General features: G+C 47.1%; 1 protein-coding gene across 4 annotated transcripts in view; it reads left to right on the top strand.

The window, feature by feature from the left end:
• The window catches only part of PHC1 (polyhomeotic homolog 1), a 249,717-nt gene that overhangs the window by 197,553 nt on the left and 32,751 nt on the right, over positions 1 to 19,413 (top strand). For 3 of the 4 annotated variants that reach the window (XM_048504790.1, XM_048504788.1, XM_048504787.1), the window contains exon 1: positions 16,551 to 16,666. The exons of the other annotated variant lie outside the window; for it this stretch is intronic. In XM_048504790.1, coding sequence (XP_048360747.1) covers positions 16,553 to 16,666 — 114 coding nt within the window. In that variant the 5' untranslated portion in view covers positions 16,551 to 16,552. Of the gene's footprint in view, positions 1 to 16,550; positions 16,667 to 19,413 lie in introns of those variants that run through there. 4 annotated transcript variants of the gene reach the window in all.

Here is a 19,413-nt window from a genome sequence, read left to right as displayed (position 1 = left end):
CGCCTGTCAAACCCCCCCCTAGGCCCCAGCCTCCCTAAAGGCTGCTTCCTGCCCTTCCCAGGCCCTTGCACAGGTGCTGCAGCAGGGCGGCTGCCTCTTTAGAGCACCTTCCCCATGCAGACCCAGCTGTTCCAACCTGGGTTGGCATGGGGAGGAGGAGTTGCAACCCCACCATTGCGTCCGGGGTCACTTGGCCCCACGTTCCCCTTGCAGATATGCCACCGCATGACACCCAGCCCTATATCTCTCAATCTACAGCTCCGCCAATTTTATTTATTTATTTATTTATTATTGACTTATAAGCCGCCTCATCCCGAAGGGCCTCGAGTGACTCACTATATAACTGTTATTCAAACAGCGATTACATAAAACTTCACCTATGAACAGATTCAAATTTAAGTAGCAATTTCATACCGTAGATAAAAATTGAACAACAAAAGTTGCTGAGCCATTGAGCAAAATCATGAATTTAAATCGGCGCCCGATCTATAGGCCAAAAACGAAAAGGAGGGGCGGGGCCTGTGATGGTATCAGAGAAAGAGGCCCAACCAAGATGGAAAGAAGATGGACATAGAGCAGCCTCAGGTGCAATTGCAGCTTCAATGGGGGGCAGTAAAACCCGCGGCCAGCCCCTCCAAAAGCCCGGTGGAATAGCTCTGTCTTGAAGGCCCTGCGGAACTCACCAAGGTCCCGCGGGGCCCGGATAGTTGGAGGTAGCGCATTCCACCAGGCAGGGGCCAGAGAAACCGTAAAGGCCCTGGCCGGGTCGAGGCCAACCCGCATCGTCGCGGGGCCAGGGTCACCAGCAGTTCTGCCATCGCCCGGCGCGGTGGTCTATGAGGGGCGTAGGGGGTGATCGCGGTCCCATAGGTATCGCGGGCCCGTGCGGCGTAAGGCCTTAAAGGTCAGTACCAGCACCTTGAAAGCGATCCGGAACTCCACTGGGGAGCCAGTGCAAAGAGGCTTTGAGCTACTGCCTGATTACAATAGTTAAATGGCCAACCGCTGCTTCCTCTGTGTTGTCTGCTGCCTTTTTTGTTTAGCGATGTTTAAACGAAAAAGAAACCCTTCGAGCTGGTCTGCTGACCCAAAGAGTAGTAGGAACTGCTGCCAGGTGGGCAGGGGGAAGCTAGAGAAGGTGGGGAGGACAAGCAGAGCCAAAGCATCAGAGGAAAACTCACACTCTTGGAGGTTTTAGAAGCTCCGGGGCTTCTCTGATCTGCCTCACTGTGAGTTCAGGACCAGGTAAAACCTGTATGCAATTAACAGTCTGTTCCAAAGGGAATGTACACTCGCTGCGGGGCCGACCATAAATGGCCGAAGTCAGATTAGAGTTGTATGATGAAGTTGTTCTTACTGTATCAGAAGCCGCACCTGACTGTGAAAAGGATCTTTGATCTTTCATCTCCGGATGGAGAACAGGAAAGCCTGTGCAAATGTATCCAGGGTAAAACTTCAAAGGCCTAAATTACCTCGTGGCTGGAACAGAGTTTTCCTGGGAAGGTGAAACAAAGGATTTCGGATTCCACCTCAGGATTTGGCCAGAGAAGCATCTCTGGGCCATGGGTTCCCGGAATGAGGACAAAGGAATCCAAAAGGAATGTGCTTAGCTGAGAAATATCTGTAACTAAAGTGTCTTTCTTTCTTTGATTTGAATTTTCACAATAAAATCCTTGGCTCATTCATGCACATGCAGAATAATGCACTTCGAAACTGCTTTCAGTGCTCTTTGAAGCTGTCTTGAATAACAAAATCCACTTGCAAACTGTTGTGAAAGTGGTTTTGGCAGCATTATTTTGCCTGTGCGGAAGGGGCCCTTGAGAACTCAGCTGGTGTGGAGTTTTGGAGCAAAGAACCCGGGTACTACAGAAACAAGCTTGGCCCCCCCAGGCTTGGTTTCATCATAAGTTGGTACAGAATGCCACAGCTCAACTGTTATTAGGACCAAGGTGGAAAATGCACATTACACTCATTTTGCATTCACCCCATAAACTGATTTCCAGGTGCTGGGTTCGATTTACAGAACGGGCTCATCATCAAGCTGTGCATTGCATTGGGCCCATCGTGGCCATCTCTCCTCCTATGGGTCACTATGACAGCTGAACCCATCTGTGAAGGGCCTCCTGCTGGTGCTACCCCACAAACAGGCAAGAGCCACAACACTTTCAACATTCCTGTCAAGTTCTTGTCAGGAGCAGATCAGGATTTCATGGCCTACATAATAACCGTGGGCCTGTCTCGGGCAATAACTGGTCGTATGCATTGGGCAGGTCACACTCTTGTTTGAAAACTGCCACCACCACGATTATTGGGATTTTGCTCTTTGGTGCCCCCCCCCCCAGTGCCATTCAGGTGTAGTTTGAGGCCCAGGCCTGGTCACTATCAGCGCACTGATGTCACTTTTGGAAGTGATATCATCTTGCAGTTGACAATTGTGGGGTGCTCTGGTACTTGGGCAAAACTTTATGGTAAAAACAGCTTCTAACACACAGCTTTTGCCCCCAAACCAGACTGTTCCTGCAATTGTTGGCAACTTGATGATGTCACTTCTGGAAGTGACATCCACGCACTGACGTTGCCCTCCCTTCGGCCTCCCTTTACAGCTACCGCGTTTCCCCGAAAATAAGACAGTGTCTTATATTAATTTTTGCTCCCAAAGATGTGCTATGTCTTATTTTCAGGGGATGTCTTATTTTTCCGCTCCCCAACTGCACGCTCTGGTGTTCTGTTCAACGGGCGTTCCTCCAAACAAAAACTTTGCTATGTCTTACTTTCGGGGGATGCTTTATATTTAGCACTTCAGCAAAACCTCTACTACGTCTTATTCTCAGGGAATGTCTTATTTTTGGGGAAACAGGGGTAGTAAGCCCCACCTGTTCCCCAGGGCATACCTGGCAGCCCTGTCTTGATCTGATATTTTGTTCTGGATAAGTGGAATGTGATTTGAGGGTAGGAGAATTGACAGTGGTTCCTTTGTCATGGATAGATCATTACCTGCTTAGATAATAGATCATTACCTGCTTAGGTTTAGACTTGAGGGGATACCACGACATGGGCAAAAGCTCATTTTTAAAGCGTACTCCATGGCGGTGATAGCGGCAAAGAACACCACCTTTCCATCACCATTGCATCTGCATTGTGTAGGTCAGTGAAGCTGTTCCAGCTTGGGATCTTGGCTGTGGGGAGAGGTGGACTGCTCCATCCCCCTTGGTGACCATCTCTAGAACTTTGCAGACAAAATCCCTCACATCCATTCAGAGGCGTAGCTAGGACAAATGGAGCCTGTGGATAAATCTGAGTTTTGTGCCCCCCCCCCCCCCGACCAAACAATGATTTTTTTGCACCAGGTCATTTCAAAGGAGCTGGAGGGAGGGGGGAGCTGGGAGAGCTTGCTGTGATCCATGGGCAGAGCAAGCTTGATGGGGACAGGGCTGGAAGAGCTCTGCCCAAGGATCCTGTGACCCACGGGCAAAGGAAGCTTGCTGGGGATGGGGTGGGGGCTGGGAGAGCTGGCTCTGCCCATGGATCATGCATTCTTCATTGTGGCCCTGCCCAGCTGGCTCTGCCCATGGATCATGCATTCTCCATTGTGGCCCCCGTGTTGTTGAATGGGCTGTCACAGCTGACATGGTTGGGCAGTCTCCCTTTCTTCTGGCATTCTGCAAAGGATGTAAAACAGAATGATTGAGGAGGACATTTTTATAAAGGTCACAGTACTCTGTTGCAACAGATCAAGAAGCTACTTTAATATAGGGGAAAAGATTGTTAACTATACTGCTGATATAGTATGTATTATTTTTTTACTGTATATACTGTCCCACTCACTGCATTGTTATATACTTGCTTAACAGCAATTTCTGAATGGTTTAATTTAAAGTGTCAGAGTAGGAACTGGGAAACCCAGTGTTGAATCCCTACTCTGCCTGGGGAGTGCACTTGCTGGGTGACCTCAGGGACCCTGTCACACACCCACTTAGCCTACGACTCTGGCAGAGTATTTGGAAGGGAGACCTCCAAGGAACACCCAGGGATGAAGAGGACACAGAGGCAGGTAATGGCAAGCCACCTCTGAATTTCTCTTTCTTTGAGAACCATACAGAACCACCATGTCAGCTGTGACTTAATAGCAAAAGAGTCCTACTAAATTGCTTATTAGATGACTGGTCCTATTGCCTGTATTTATTTGCACTGTGCGATCCATCTTGAATAGTGGACAGAAAGGGGGGTTATAATAAAATGTAAATAAATCAATAGAGGCAGTCAGCAGGGTTTTAGAATTCCATTGTAAGTCTGTGGTCATGGTTGATTTGATGGTGGATTGGTGAGGGGGGTTCTACCGTGTTTCCTCGAAAATAAGATAGTGTCTTATATTAATTTTTGCTCCCAAAGATGCGCTATGTCTTATTTTCAGGGGATGTCTTATTTTTCTGTGTTCTGTTCATCGGACATGCTTCCAAACAAAAACTTTGCTACGTCTTACTTTTGGGGGATGCCTTATATTTCGCACGTCAGCACAACCTCTACTACGTCTTATTTTCCGGGATGTCTTATATTCGGGGAAACAGGGTATGTAACACAAACTCCATCAGGATCCGACAGACTTTCCCCCAGTTGGATGCTAAGAGTCAGTAACAAGCAGGCAGTGGAAACTGATCCCTATCAACCCTCAATAAAGCATGGGAGACAAAGAAGAGGAGAAGAGGAAGAAGAGGAAGAAGAAAGGAGGAGGAGGAGGTTTGGATTTATATCCCCCTTTCTCTCCTGTAGGAGAATCAAAGGGGTTTACAATCCTCCTTGCCCTTCCCCCCTCACAACAAACACCCTGTAGAGGTGGATGGGAGCTAGAGAGAGCTCAAGAAGAGCTGTGACTAGCCCAAAGGTCGCCCAGTTGGCGTGTGTGGGAGTGTACAGGCTAATCTGAATTCCCCAGATAAGCCTCCACAGCTCAGGTGGCAGAGCGGGGAATCAAACCGGGTTCCTCCAGAAGATCAGAGTGCACCTGCTCTTAACCCACTTTAGCCACTGCTGCTCTCTCTCTATTCCTATAAAAGAACAGTCCAAACATTTTATTGCACAGCATCAAAAAAGGTGTTCTGAAGAGGGAAAACCAAATGAAATCTTTCTTCCTCCCATGAGGCAGGTGCATTTTTTGCATCCCCTCAGTTGTAGAGGATGCAGGTCAGAATTTGGGTTTTTCAGTGTTGCTCTCTACAGCGATAGGGTTGTTTGGGAGGTCATTCTAATTTCCTAGGAGAGCCCCAAGGCGCATAAGTGGCAAGCTGCACCCAATCACTGCAGTCAAAGCTCTGCCAATAGAAGCTTGAGCTGGATCCCCGACGAAATCCAGTTTCAGTTAGCTGGATGAAGCCACTCCATCCTTCTGAGGTCAGGTAAAATGAAGCACTCAGCTTGCTGGGGGGTATTGTGCAGTCAATTAGGGAAGGCAATGGCAAATCACCTGCGTAATCATAGTCTGCCCTAGTAAAGACTTGTGATGCAGAAGTGGCGAAGCCCGAAGGCGAACTATGCGCCAGAGGGTAAATCGCGTGCGCCCCATCTGCCCTCCAGCCCCCTGCAGATGTACATGGGACATCGCCCTCCCTACCCGTTGGCTACACCACTGCTGTGATGTGACCCAGTGCTATGCATAGGGGGACTGCCTTTGACACTTTTATTAATAGGGTCTCCATAAGTCCAGAATCTTCTTGTATAGATACCAGGGATGCTGCCGATTTATTGTGCCTTCAAAATAAAGCCATCCAGGATAATGTGGACTTGACCCCAAATCCTAGAAAATAGCTAGAGTTGCAACCCTCTACGAGGAAAGATGCGCCTCAAACTGCAAGTGATCTGCAGACTACCCCAAAGAAGGGCTGCTGGAGAAAAGGAAGGGCTGCTTTGGAGGGGTAACTTTACACCCACAGGTGTCCAAATTCGTTGACCCCTCCAAAATGTCATGGACTACGAAGTTCCCACTTAATCCCCTGCCAGCATGATTACCAGGGATGCTGCCCGATATCGCGCTAACTTCATTATAAAAGAGCGCATCCAGGATGCTGGCGAGGAGGGGATTATGGGAACTGTAGTCCACTAACATCTGGAGGGCCACGAATTTGACACCTATGCTACTATACTATTCTATGTTACATTTTTATAGTATACCAGTATACTGTATTCTATATTATACTACACGATACAATTCTATACGAATATACTACACTATTCTGAGCCATACTATTCTATACTGTTGCTTACATTCTATATTATACTAACATACTAGTCTATACTGTGCTGAATTATAATCTGTACTAAATCATCAAACCCCGACCACCCCAGCCTCCACCCCCAAAACTCTAGTAATATCCCAACCTAGAGTTGGCAACCCCTAATACTTTGCTATTCCCCCCCCCCCCCCCCCCCCCGCGCCCCTTATTCTCATTGTGTCCTTTTCTATGGTTGCAAACCTTTGAGTCCTCTTAGGGACAAGAGGCGGGGCACCTTCACGAGGATTTAAGGAGAGGGTTGGAGCTGCCCCCCTCCTGTCACCCTCCCTCTCTCCCGAGGCGTGCGAGTAGGCCGCGCTCCCGTCGCCACCATTAGCAACGGCCAAAGCCCTCTACGGGAGGGGCGGAGGAGGCAGGGAGGGGTCACGTGCTGGAAACGCCCCTCTCCCGGAAGTGGCGGCGGAGGAGGAAGGCGGGGAGGAGGGAAGGGGGGGTCCGGCCGGAAAGTGGAAATCCGCGGCGGCAGGAGGGAGGCGGGGCCCGGCGAGCGGCGGAAGGCGGGCCGGAGAGGGGCGTGTGGCGGCGGCGGCGGCCGTGGTGGCGGTTCCTTGCCCGGCCTCTCCCGTGGGACGGAGGGGGGTCCTCCGGCGCGCCCCCTCGGGGCCCCGGCCAGGCCCAGGCGGAGAGGTAAGCGAGGAGCCGCGCAGGGGGGGGGGGTGTTTGTGGCCTCCCTCAGCTGAGGCGGAGTCGGCTCGCGCCTCTTCCCGGGGGCCAGGCCCCGGAGGAGACCCCACAAGAAGACCCCCCATCCCTCCACCAGAGGGAGGCCCCTCGAAGGCTCAGGCTCCCCCTTTCAGGCCACAGACAGCCCCACACGGGGGCAGAAGCTCAGAATTGGGGGCGGGGGGTGGAGAGTTGCTTTCAAACCGTCCTGCATTAAATAGATCAGACCCTGCATTAAATAGATTAGATCCCAGAAAAGAATCCATATGGCTTTCCATATCCCTTCCACATTGCTGGGGTAAGGGGCGGGGCGGGGCGGCCCCAAAGATTTGGAAATCCATGTCATGTTTTGGGCCCTCCCTTGAACCAGAGAAGAAGTCTGATTTTTTTCCCCCCCCTGTTACTTTAGAAAGGAAATTGTGTATGTTTATGATATTAAAAGGTAAAACATGTTGATATGATACAATACTATACATCTGTTTTATGAATTTCCGAGTTTCTAAACTTTTTTTGTGCCGCCCGGAGGCCTTCAAGTGTGGTCTGTGACTTTCGACATCCCACTCCCCAATTCCCATTTAATTGCTTCTGCTGACCTGCTATATATCAAAGCCATGATGGGGAAAGTCGAGATGTGGAAGGGGTAACTGTAGCACCTAACTTTTCGAACCACAGAAGTCTGAATTTTTTCTCTCATTTTAACTTTTAAAAAGGAATTGTGTGCATTTATGGTATTAAAAGATAAAATATGTTGATGTCATACAGTGTGATCTATCTATTTTATGAATGTCCAAGTTTCTAAACTTTTTCTGGGGTATCTGCGGGCCTTCAAGTGTCGTCTGTGGCTTCTGCAAAACTCCCCAAATTTCCCATTTAATTTCTTATGCCGACCCACAATATATCAAAGTTGTATTGGGGAAAGGTAGTGATCAATGAGCAGGGATAACTGTAGATGGCATCCTTTTATACCAGAAGGAGTCTGCATTATTTTCTTTTCTAACTTTAAAAAGAAATTGTTGCGTATTAAAAGATAAAAATACATTGATGTTACACAGTACTAACGTCTATTTTACATGCATTTCCGTTTCTAAACTTTTTTCTGTGTCATCTGCTTTGGCACTGCAAAACTCCCCCCAAGTTCCTGTTTAATTTCTTATGGCGATTCGTGATGTATCAAACCATGATGGGGGAAGTTGCAAAGTGGAAGGGATAACAGTGTAGGTGCTCAGTATGTGGGAAAGGTTTTATGAGTAGGTCCAACCTTTTATCACACAAACAACCCAATACAGGAGAGAAGCCATATCAATGTTTGGTGTGTGTGCAGAGCTTTGATTTTAGATCAGTGCTTGTTCGATAGGAAAGATTTCATACTGAAGAGAGAGCATACAAATGCTCAGACTGTGGGGAAACCTTTAGCTATAGCAGCTTTAGACCTGCTATTCATCTCACCCGAGGCCCTGTCCTATTAATGGAATGCTGTAAATGTATTTTAAATGTTTTAGGTTTTGTAGGACTGTGGTATATAATTGTATTTATTTGTTAGCTGCTCTGAGCCCACTTGTAGGGTAAGCGGGATAGAAATCTAAAAATAATAATAATAGCCCAAAGAAGTGAATCAGCCCTATTGGCACTGGAGGGAGGGTTGTTTTGGGTTCCCAGGTATAAATAGTAAATTCTGTCTATTGTGTGTGAGGACAAATAATATTGATTTTGACTGGTTTTTCGTGTTTTCTCCCGAATCTGGATGATAGGGCAGCATTGGCGAACCTTTTGGCCTCAGCGAAACAATTCTTTACATATTCATTTGTTTAAAAAAATACAGACCAATCACGTGCAGGGCTGTGTATTATATAAAGAGAGGTCAAATAATTACCAAAAGCGATTCAAACGGGGAGAATAGTTGTTGGATGTTGGTGAAAACTGGTGCACCACCAGAAACATTATGGTGTGTCACCTTTGACCCCTGTGTCATAGATTTGCCATCACTGTGATAGCGTAAAACCCATGTTTGAGTTGATGCCTAACTTGATTCTGCTGGCAAAAACAAAAAGAGAAACTATTCTGTACATATTCATTTATTTTTAAAAAACACAATCCAATCCTGTGTGGTTGTTTGTTTTACATTAAGGAACATCAGATAATTACAAAAATTTTTCCCAACCAGTAGTTGGCATTCCTACCCCCTTCTTCCCGCTTTGGGGTGGACGACCTGGCAGTGCTGCCTTCTCTCCATACGGTGGTCACCTGAGGAAAGAGAAATTATAATTTGTAGATCCATGTGTCCATGTGAACACGTTACAAGAAAATTTCCTTATCTATGACCTGTGGGTTAGAGATCTTCTGAAGATTAGTCCTTGAATGGAGAGCCAAGAAAACATGTTCCCCCCTGTATTTTTCTCTCTGATTTGAACGGGGCCACTTGGCACACTACCTGTATTGCTTAATAAACCCCGTTCAAAGGAGAGCCATAATGCTCGCCAGGTTTAATGTTATGCCTTCTGCCTTGTTGCATGGCAAGAAAAGGCTAAAAGATTGTGCCCATGTAATGACGGCTCAGTTGAATCTTTGGCCCACCAATTACTACACTGTCTCAGATTCAAGGAAATCAGATCCAAGTATGTGAATCTTACTCCTTAACATTTACCCCATCTCTCCGATTTAATTAGATGACACTACTTGTTGGACAACCCTGATCCTTCTCTCTGTATGATAGTGGCAGACTTTCTCCTGGAAATTACCAAACGCCAGTAGATTTCCTTCGAATGGAGAGCTTTGGCCTTCATGCCTGGTTTGTGGGGCCTTCAAGGACATCTTTTTGACTGTTTTGTGAAATGGGATGCTGGACTTGATGGACCACTGGACCAATCCAAGCGAGTTCTGATAGAACACGTGTAGTTACAGTCTGAGCTGCATGGCCCAGGGTGATAACCTGCGGTACTGCAGTCAAAGCTCTGCTCACAACCTGAGCTCGAACTGACGGAGATCAGGGTCAGGGAGCTGGCTCCAGGTCGACGCAGCCTTCCATCCTTTTGAGGTTGTTGAAACGAATACCCAGTTTGCTGGGAGTAAGTGTAGACGACTAGGGAAGGTAATGACAAACCACAGGGAGTGCTTTGATTGTGTGTTCCTGCCTTGCAGGGGGTTGGACTTGATGGCCCTTGCGGTCTCAACTCTATTCCATAAACAAAGGCTGCCTAGTAAAGGTTGTGATACGACGTCACCCCATCGGTTACTAATGACCTGGCGCTTGCACAGAGAACTGACTAGCTATACTTTTATTGCAATGGATAAAATGCTTTCTGTGCAAGAGGTGACCTAAGCCACTTGGGACATTATCACCATTAATTTAAAAAAAAAAGAACCCTGGAAATGCCCCTCTTTTGAGTTTGAAGCAATTCCACTTTGACAGTTGACTTGCCCCTTAAGAGAAGTCCTATACCAGTGGTAGCGAACCTATGGCACTCAGAGCCCTCTCTGTGGGCACACGCGCCCAGAGTTCATCATGTGGGGAGGTGAAAAATCACACACACACCCCAAACACATCTAGGCTGGCCTGGGCACAATCCTTTACCTGGCAGTAAGCTCGGTTGCTGGCAATGGGGCTTGCTTCTCAGTAAACCATCCTAGGGTTGTGATTCACCCTTTCGAAGCGTTGCATGGTTGCTTCACCAAGCTTACTCCCGAGTAACGCGCACCTCGGAGCAAACAGTTTTTTCTAAACCAAAACCTCAGTATTCAGGTTAAATTGCCGTATTGGCACTTTGCGATAAATAAGTGGGTTTTGGGTTGCAATTTGGGCACTTGGTCTCGAAAAGGTTCGCCTTCACTGTCCTATACAAATCTCACCTGGCTCTTTTCGGCATCTTTCTGTGCGCAGTGCGCAGGGGCTGAAATATCTCACTCCCAGGTGCTGACTGTTACTTTTGCAGAAACTTTTCAATGCCCAATGAATCCCCTTTTGCACTGGACTTTCTGCTAACCGTTTGTCCTCTACTGCTCATTCACTTTTTTAACCAGCAGGCTTTGTAAAACACACTTTCAGAAATAACAAAAAAGCGAATAGAACGTGTATTTGGTCAGCTGTGTTTAATAAGGCCTCGAGTTGTGTTGCGCATTAAGCAGGATTGATTTTTTAAAAAGGTAATTGTCTGAGCCATTGAAGGCTCTGAAAACCTTTGCTTTCTCAGCAGAAAACAGATTTTTAATTAAAAAGCAACAACCCCTAGGAACAGAGAACGTAACTGCACTGTAGTCTGTACCGACACAGTTGACACACACTTGTTTTGGGGGCAGATCTATGAACATTCCTCATTGAAAGATGCTGCTCCTGTACACAGAGACAACTTGAAACTGTTGCACACGTGCTTCTGCGTTGTGAGCTATATACACCTCAGTGGAAAATTCTTATTGAACTATTACTAGTGAACAGCCTAAGGATCTCCAATAAGGAATTAGTATCTTGACTTTTAGCGAATCAGCTTCAGTGGTCAAGTTCCTGTTAATTGCTATGAGGATTCAAGATGCTAAGCTTATGACTATAACTGCCAGTACTAATGCAGCAGTGTACTGTGGCTGATGTTTACCTTGTTGATATATTTAATGCCAGTACAGGTTTGATTGATTGATTGATTGGGTGGCGTGCTAATGGTGCCCTCTTGTCTATTACATCTGGATACAACCAATCAGTGCTTGCTAGCATGCGGCTTTAAGGTCTCTCAGTTGACATCTGTCCATTCACAGAACATAAGAGCCTCCAGGCAACTTTGGAATTCCAGTGCAACATGGTAGATGCAGCCACAAAATGGTGAAGCCAGACCCATAGTGGCTCTTGCAGTTTCGTTCATTCACAAAGTGAAGAGCCTTGTGCTGTGATGGCTGTTGCTGCCAAGGCAACATTTTTACACATCTGCACAGTCAGTCAGAAGTCTTGCTGGGTGGAAGCCTCAGCTGGCCTCACTCCCTTTCTGAAAACACTCAGTGGGTGCCGGGAAAGGTGTTGGGGGTCACCCCATTGGGGACCACTGGATTATAGCATGATCTGTAGGAATCCGATCCACATCTGGCAACTCTGCAGGTGGGGGATCCATTCCCTTTTAACAGTCCAACGCACTGGAAGCAGTCATGGCTGCTCCAGCCCGATCAGCCAGCTTTCTCTGCAATTCAGTTGCCAGGAAAAACCCTCCAGAAAAATCCCAGGACAGTCATGGATTGAAGTCCTGGGGGAGAGGTGGTGAAAATTATCCTCAAGAGCAATATTTGACGAGGCACATCGGCAGTAAACTGGCAGCCCTGCAAAGAACAAGTGCATATTCACATCCCTGTCGCCTCCCGTAAAGCTTACTGGGAGGGAAAAACTCTCATTTAGGATGCAGCTTATCCCCTCCGCAAGTCATGGATGATTCCTCCCCACCCCCCACCCCCGTGCTCTCCCAGGGTCAGTTCTGGGCTGAAGATAACTGAGGTTAGTCCTGAGCATTAGATAGAAGCCAAGCCTTATCTATCCAACAGTCAAACAACCAAACCTTTGTACTGAAGAGCTCCAGGAACGAAATTCTGTAAGCAAGGCAGAGCTGTCGCCAATACAGCATAAACATACAAGACAAAAAGCACTAACACTACAAGCAACAATCCCACAGTTGCAGCTCCAAATTCTATGTCCAATATGAGAATCCACTGCACACTACAGCCAAGTATCTCAAAGCAGTGGAAGATATAAATCATACATGGACATAGAATTTGGAACCGCATCTATGGGATTGTTGTTAACTTGCTGTACTTATCGCTTTTTGAGCTTAAACCTCACTGAGTATTTTTTTTAATGCACGTGTTTGTTCTTTAGTTGGGGTTACTGCTTTTTGTCTTGTACATTTATCACATTTGCACTTGTTATTTCTCAGCCAATGCAGCATAACCATGAGGGTTCTCAGATGGCCATTTTCACTGCTTAAGGGAGGAAGTGTAGCCCCTGTGGCCCGGGGATCTCTGTTTATCTCTTGGGGCTGCTTCATGGGGCTGCTGTAAATCCTGCAGAAGGGATCGAGTGCAGCTGGCCAGCAATTCCAATAGCTGAATTGACAGGATTCACCCGCCCCCAAACCTGCTCGTAGGGTTATACCTGCATGACGTTCCGCTGCACTCTCTATCCTTTGACAGAGCAGAGGCAGAGAAGAAAGGGTGGCCAAGCCAACCTACCGTAGGACTGTGATGCCGGAAGGAGACACATATTTTGGCATCCCCCCACCCCGCTTGTATGCATGGGTCACATCGTCCTTGTATGGCCAGATCCAGGGGGGATGTTTATGTCCTGAGGGGCATATGTTTGAGGGGTTCTGAGCAGAGCAGTACTAACCTTACGTTGTAACAGCCCCTGTTGTCCTCCTTGGCTGTTCGTGCAAATTGTTCTTTTGTTTGGTAAATGGCCTTCCTTTAAGAGTTCCCATCCCCAAGGTGCGGAAAGCATGGCATTCATCCCCACGCCACTCTATCGAAGGAAAGGGCTTACTTGCTGGGATTTAGATAGTACCTCGGAGAGCTGTGATTGGCTGCAGATTGAGTTGGAGTGACAGATATGCAATGCCATCCATAGGTGTGGGCAAAACGCCAGGAGCAAAAACCATGACCCGCTGCCTGGAAAACCCACAACAGACTTGGCTTTATCTTTGAATTTACTCTTTCATTTGCTGTGAGTTTTCAGCTCTCCTGTATCTTCTGCCTTGAGGCATTTCCAAGAAGACATTTCTTCTTCCCCTGCAAATTTCTTTCATGCTCCGGTCCTGTTTCTCACTGGTTACGTGCCTCCTTCTGTGGTTGCCATCATCCATCCATCCATCCATCCATCCATCCATCCATCCATCCATCCATCCATCCATCCATCCATCCATCCATCCATCCATCCATCCATCCATCCATCCATCCATCCATCCATCCATCCATCCATCCATCCATCCATATCCATCCATCCATCCCCATCCATCCATCCATCCATCCATCCATCCATCCATCCATCCATCCATCCATCCATCCATCCATCCATCCATCCATCCATCCATCCATCCATCCATCCATCCATCCATCTCTGTACAGGTGCCGAGTGTTTAAACCATTTGCCAATCCCAGTTATCTTTTTTTCCTCTGTGGTTCCTCTCCCGTTTAGGACGATTGTGCTTCTCAAATCCCACCCCCTGTTCTAATTGAGAGGTCCTAACTTTTCTGTGTGAATCATTCTGAATATATGACAAGGTCTTTAGATGGGGCCATAGAAGCAGAGCACGAGGCATAACCCAACCTGGGGTTTAGCTCACCCCTTGTATAGTGTTCGCTTATGTCGGTATAAAGAAGGCTTTTTGTCTGTTTGAGATATATTATTGTAAGAGAAATTTCTTAGCATAGTGTTTACTTAGGTTTAGCCCTAAAAGGGTTGTTTTCGTCTGTTGGAGATATATCACTGCAAAAGATTATTGCTGGAGCAAATTGCCTTTGTGGAGTTTGTTATATTTATGTGTTTGTTTAGTGTTGTTTAAGCATACTGAGTTTCACAGTATTGGATCCTTAAAGGTACAGAATAGTTTTCTGACTACTTCCAGTTGTTCCTCCCCTTTTTTCCTTATGGATGGCGCTCTGATATTAAGCAGACAAAATTCCAACCTTGGATAATGTGGACAAATATCCATGCCAGTTATTGTATCATAAGTAAAATTGGAAGTAAATCTGACCACTTCAGTTCAAATGTAGAATTTGTTTTCTTCCAACTGTTTGCGCCTCATTACTCAAGTAATCAATCTGCCTGCGGTGCGTTAATGTTGCTTATGAAGACCTTTCCCTTTAACTGCAACGACAAGCTGGAAAAATCCTAGCTGCCTAAACATTTGACCTTGATACTTAAGAATGTGAACTATTTTTTCCAGCGGCACAACGCAACCGTCGGTGTTAAATATCACTGCCTCCCGCTCAGTTTCCATCCTTTCTTAACTTGGTTTTAAAAAGAGCGCTATAATGTTCCAGATAGGAATAATTAGCAAAAGTGGTGCAATATCTGCATGGATTAGTTTTAATTGCACGATATTATTGATGAGGTTGCATCTAGACTGGCAGGGTTTTTCTCATCATCTGCTGTAGGAAATAGCAGACGGTATCCATGACTTGTCACAGTTGACATTCGCCTTCCTGGGTTTCTTATATAACCTCTTTTGCCTTACTGAAGTGCAGCATTCTGATGTTTTTGCATTTGCTCCAGACATTAGTGTCTTAATGCCCAGAGTTACTTTTTAAGAAGCCTGTTGACTTCCGTAGACTTATTTGAAACGTGTTTATGCCACCCCTTTTACCCTATCAGGGTCCCCACAGAAACACAATTAAAAGCAACTTTTAACATTTTTAAATGATTCATTAAAAAGACAGAGCTGTTCCACCAGGCCTTTGGTGAGACCGGCCGCGGATTTACTGCCCCCCAATGAGGCTGCCATTTCCATTCTGGCAGGGCCGTGATTTTGTTTTGGGTCCTGCCTTTTCCCCTCCCGGCCTTTTTCGACCAGGCGCTGTTCTTTTGTTTGATGTTCTGCTGTTTTATTTTTGTTTTATTCATTTTAATGTAATTGCTGATGCATCTTTGTTTTAATGGGGTTCTTTTATGGTTATATGTTGCGGCACTGGTTATTGCCGAACCTGTTAACCTCGAGCCCTTCGGGGGTGAGGCAGTCTATAAATATAATCAATCAATCAATCAATCAATCAATAAAATAAAAACACATAAGCCACAGCTCAACCAGAGAGGTGACCCGATATCACTTTTTGGGGCGTATGCTAAATGGGCGAGGGTGATAGAGTTAGAAAAATGGATGTATCTTGTTCCAGGATTGACCTGCTTGGGTACTGAGTAATTTCCTTTTAGCAGGAATCATTGTTTGGCTCTTGTAGGTTTTCCGGGCTGTGTGGTTATGGACTGGCATTTGTAGCTCCTAACGTTTTGCCTGCATCTGTGACTGGCATCTTCAGAGACATGTCACGATAAGATGCGTTTCTGAGTTTTGAGACATGGAGTCAGCTGGGGCCCTCAAAAGTCCTGGCTAGGACCGAACTCAGCTGTTTTGGATGCTCTTCTCTCCTTGTTCTACAGACGGAGAATTTCGTGAGGTTTGCGTAATCACAGTCTTGGTTGATTCCCCCCAATTCTCTATTGCATGTGAAGAATTTGGGGGAGTAGAGGGACCAGTCCTTTCACACTGGCCCGGGTCCTAGAGTCTCTGCCCATGCTAGGAAGGGCATTACTCTCATGAGAAATTGTTTAAAGTTACCTATCAGCAAGAAAAAGTTGGCCTCCCAATGTCTGTGAGAGAGCAGTATCGTTGCCCATCATAGGTTGTAGGTTATTAATAATGCATTGAACCAGTTTTTGCTGAGAGCTGTATGTGACCACCAGTGGCGTTCTGCATGATTCGCCGTGAGAAAGGCTGACTACGAATACGTACATGAATAGATGATGCCACCTCTAACAGAGAGGGCGTCAAGAGAGTCTGATTCTTTGCAGGGAAGTAACCTCTAATTTTCTTTGTGCGCAGGAAGGCTGAAGACAAGAGACGTTAGAGAGTATTTTGCGAGGAATTACTGCCATCATGGAGACAGAAAGTGAGCAGAACTCGAACTCGGCCAGCGGAAACTCAGGCTCTGGTGGAAGCACGCGCCCTCAAATATCCCAGATGACACTCTATGAACGGCAGGCAGTGCAGGTGAGAAGTCCCGTGTGTCCTGTGAGCCACGGCCATCCAGTCCATCTCCATAAAACCTGGCTGAGACCGTCAGCTTACATACAGAGCCCCAGTATGGGGTCGTAGTTTCGCGTATCGGACTAGCATCTGGGAAACCCAGGTTCCATTCCCCACTCTGCCGTGAAACCTTGCTGGATAACCCTGCGCCAGTCACCTGCAGATGCCACCTGGGAAACCTGATGGGGAGAATGAAATAGAGGAGAGAATGATACAAGCCATCTTGGGTCCCCACTGAGGAGAAAAGTGGTGTGCAAATGAAATAAATAAAGAACTGCATCCAAGCCCCTGCAGGAAGAAGCAATTGGTCTACGCTGGACCACTCAGTGGTTCAGTCGTGTCTCTCTTCTCATCACATAAAATAATGCTCAGTCGTCTTTGGTGTCTTTTCTTCTCCCCCTGTCCCCAGTCCTGTTCTTATCACCAAAGAATGTGGGCAGTAGCTGTTCGGGAGATCGTGTTATTGTTGCTTGTAGCCTGGACTCGGAAATGCCAGTTCTTGAGCTAGGGCAGTGATGGCGAGCCTTTTTGAGACCGAGTGCCCAAATTGCAACCGAAACCCCACTTAATTATCGCAAAGTGCCAACCTGGCAATTTAACCTGAATGCTGAGGTTTAGTTTAGAAAAAAACGGTTGGCTCCCTCTTCCTCCGCCCCACCTGCTTGAGCAGGAGCCAGCCTGCTCTAGCCTCCAGCAAGTCCCACGGGCACCGCTCTGTGTCTCTCCAGCATCTTTGCCTCCTTTGCCCCCCACCCTTCAGGCAGCAGCCACCCGGAGCACAGGCACCAGGCCCACCAGCCGAGTCCTCCCTGCTCACCGCGGTGCGCGCACGTTGTGCTCAGTGGCCCAGGCCAGCCTAGATATATGTGTGGGGGGTGGTGGTGGTGGTGGTGGTGGTGTGATTTTCCGCTCCCCACATGACAAACTCTGTGTGCGTGCCCACAGAGAGGGCTCCGAGTGCCACCTCTGGCACCTGTGTCATAGGTTCGCCATCACTGAGCTAGGGGTGTAGCAGTTTTCCCTGACCAGGCTCCTCCCTTGGCCTTGGCTATGATTTCATTCCCTCCATGCTCCCACCTCCCAGCAGTTTGGCCAAGAACAGTACACCCTATAGAATTATCCAGGAGGAGGAGAAGAAGAAGAAGAAAAAGAGTTTGGATTTATATCCCCCCTTTCTCTCCTGTAGGAGACTCAAAGGGGGTTACAATCTCCTTGCCCTTCCCCCCTCACAACAAACACCCTGTGAGGTGGGTGGGGCTGAGAGAGCTCCTAGAAGCTGTGACTAGCCCAAGGTCCCCCATCTGGCATTTGTGGGAGTGCACAGTGCACAGGCTAATCTAAGGAGGACTGGCAAGTGAATGCTCCTCTACATTTGCCACAGCCTTTGCTATGAGAAAATGAGAGTTTACTCACAAGGTCTCTAGGAGGATGATGATGATGATGATGATGAAGAAGAAGAATTAGAATTGATTTGGCTTTTAGTCTGCCCTTCTTGATTCAGGCTCAGGACAGCTTACAACAGCCCATTACAATAAAACTATGAAATCGATATGAAACCCAGTTGGTACTTTTCAGGATATGAGGTCACCTGGGTGTGTGTGAAGCCCCTGAGGTCTCCCAGTGTGATGTAGTGATTGAGAGCGGTGGACTCTAATCTGGAGAACCGGGTTTAATTTCCTACACCTCCACGTGAGTGGTGGCCCTATCTAGTGAACTGGATTTGTTTTGCTATTCCTACACATGAAGCCTGCTAGGTGACCTTGGACTAGTCTCAGTTCTTTGGAACTCTCTCAGCCCTACCTACCTCACAGAGTCCCTGTTGTGGGATTGGAAAGAAGAAGAAGAGTAGAAGAGTTCCCCACCCTCCCCACAACAAACACCCTGTGGGGTGGGTGGGGCTAAGAGAGCCCCGAAGAGTTGTGACCAGCCCAGGAGCAACAATATCTCCTAATCTGTGCTCCGCCATCATGCCCCCCACGTTATTTTGGTATTATGCCTAAACCGCGACAAATGGCCAAATATTTTTACCATCTAACCGAGCCCAAACAAAGTTGAGTTCTGACGAGGGCCAGATGTAATGTTTTTCCATCAGCTCTGCAACATGGATGTTTTTGTAATATACCCCAGCCAGATGGAGTCTGTACAAACTGCTCGACTTCTATCGAAACTCTTGAACACCTTCGGTTCATTTGCCCAAAATATTCTCTACTTAGAGATGGTTGTTCTCTCTTATCCAAGACTAATGGTCCTTTAAGCCGTACTATCCTGCGGCTTCAGAACAGCGATGATTCTTTCACTCTGGAGAAGATTGCTCAGTTTTTGTGACAGGTCCTGGCCTTATGAGACTTATTTTATGTCTCTATTGCATGATCAATCTATTCCAATAAGGGTGTTGTTTGTTGTTGACTAGCCTAAGGTCACCCAGCTGGCGTATGTTGCAGTGCACAAGCTAATCTGGTTCACCAGATAAGCCTCCAGTGGCAGAGCGGGGAATCAAACCCGGTTCTCCGTATTAGAGTGCACCTGCTCTTAACCACTACACCACGCTGGGAAAAGGGGAAGTGATTGTAAGCCGCTTTTCCTTATGGTTGAGAAAAGCGGGATATAAATCCAAATTCTTTTTCTTCTTTCTTACAGACACCACCACCTCCCGCCCCCCCGACCAGGAAACAAGGCAACCAGCTGCCAATCTAGTGTAGTCACACGCAGGG

The sequence above is a fragment of the Sphaerodactylus townsendi genome, linkage group LG07 (genome assembly GCF_021028975.2).
Source record: "Sphaerodactylus townsendi isolate TG3544 linkage group LG07, MPM_Stown_v2.3, whole genome shotgun sequence".
Classification (NCBI taxonomy): Eukaryota; Metazoa; Chordata; class Lepidosauria; order Squamata; family Sphaerodactylidae; genus Sphaerodactylus; species Sphaerodactylus townsendi.
The sequence above is the reverse complement of the archived record's forward strand: the minus strand, read 5'-3'. Positions and strand labels throughout refer to the sequence as shown.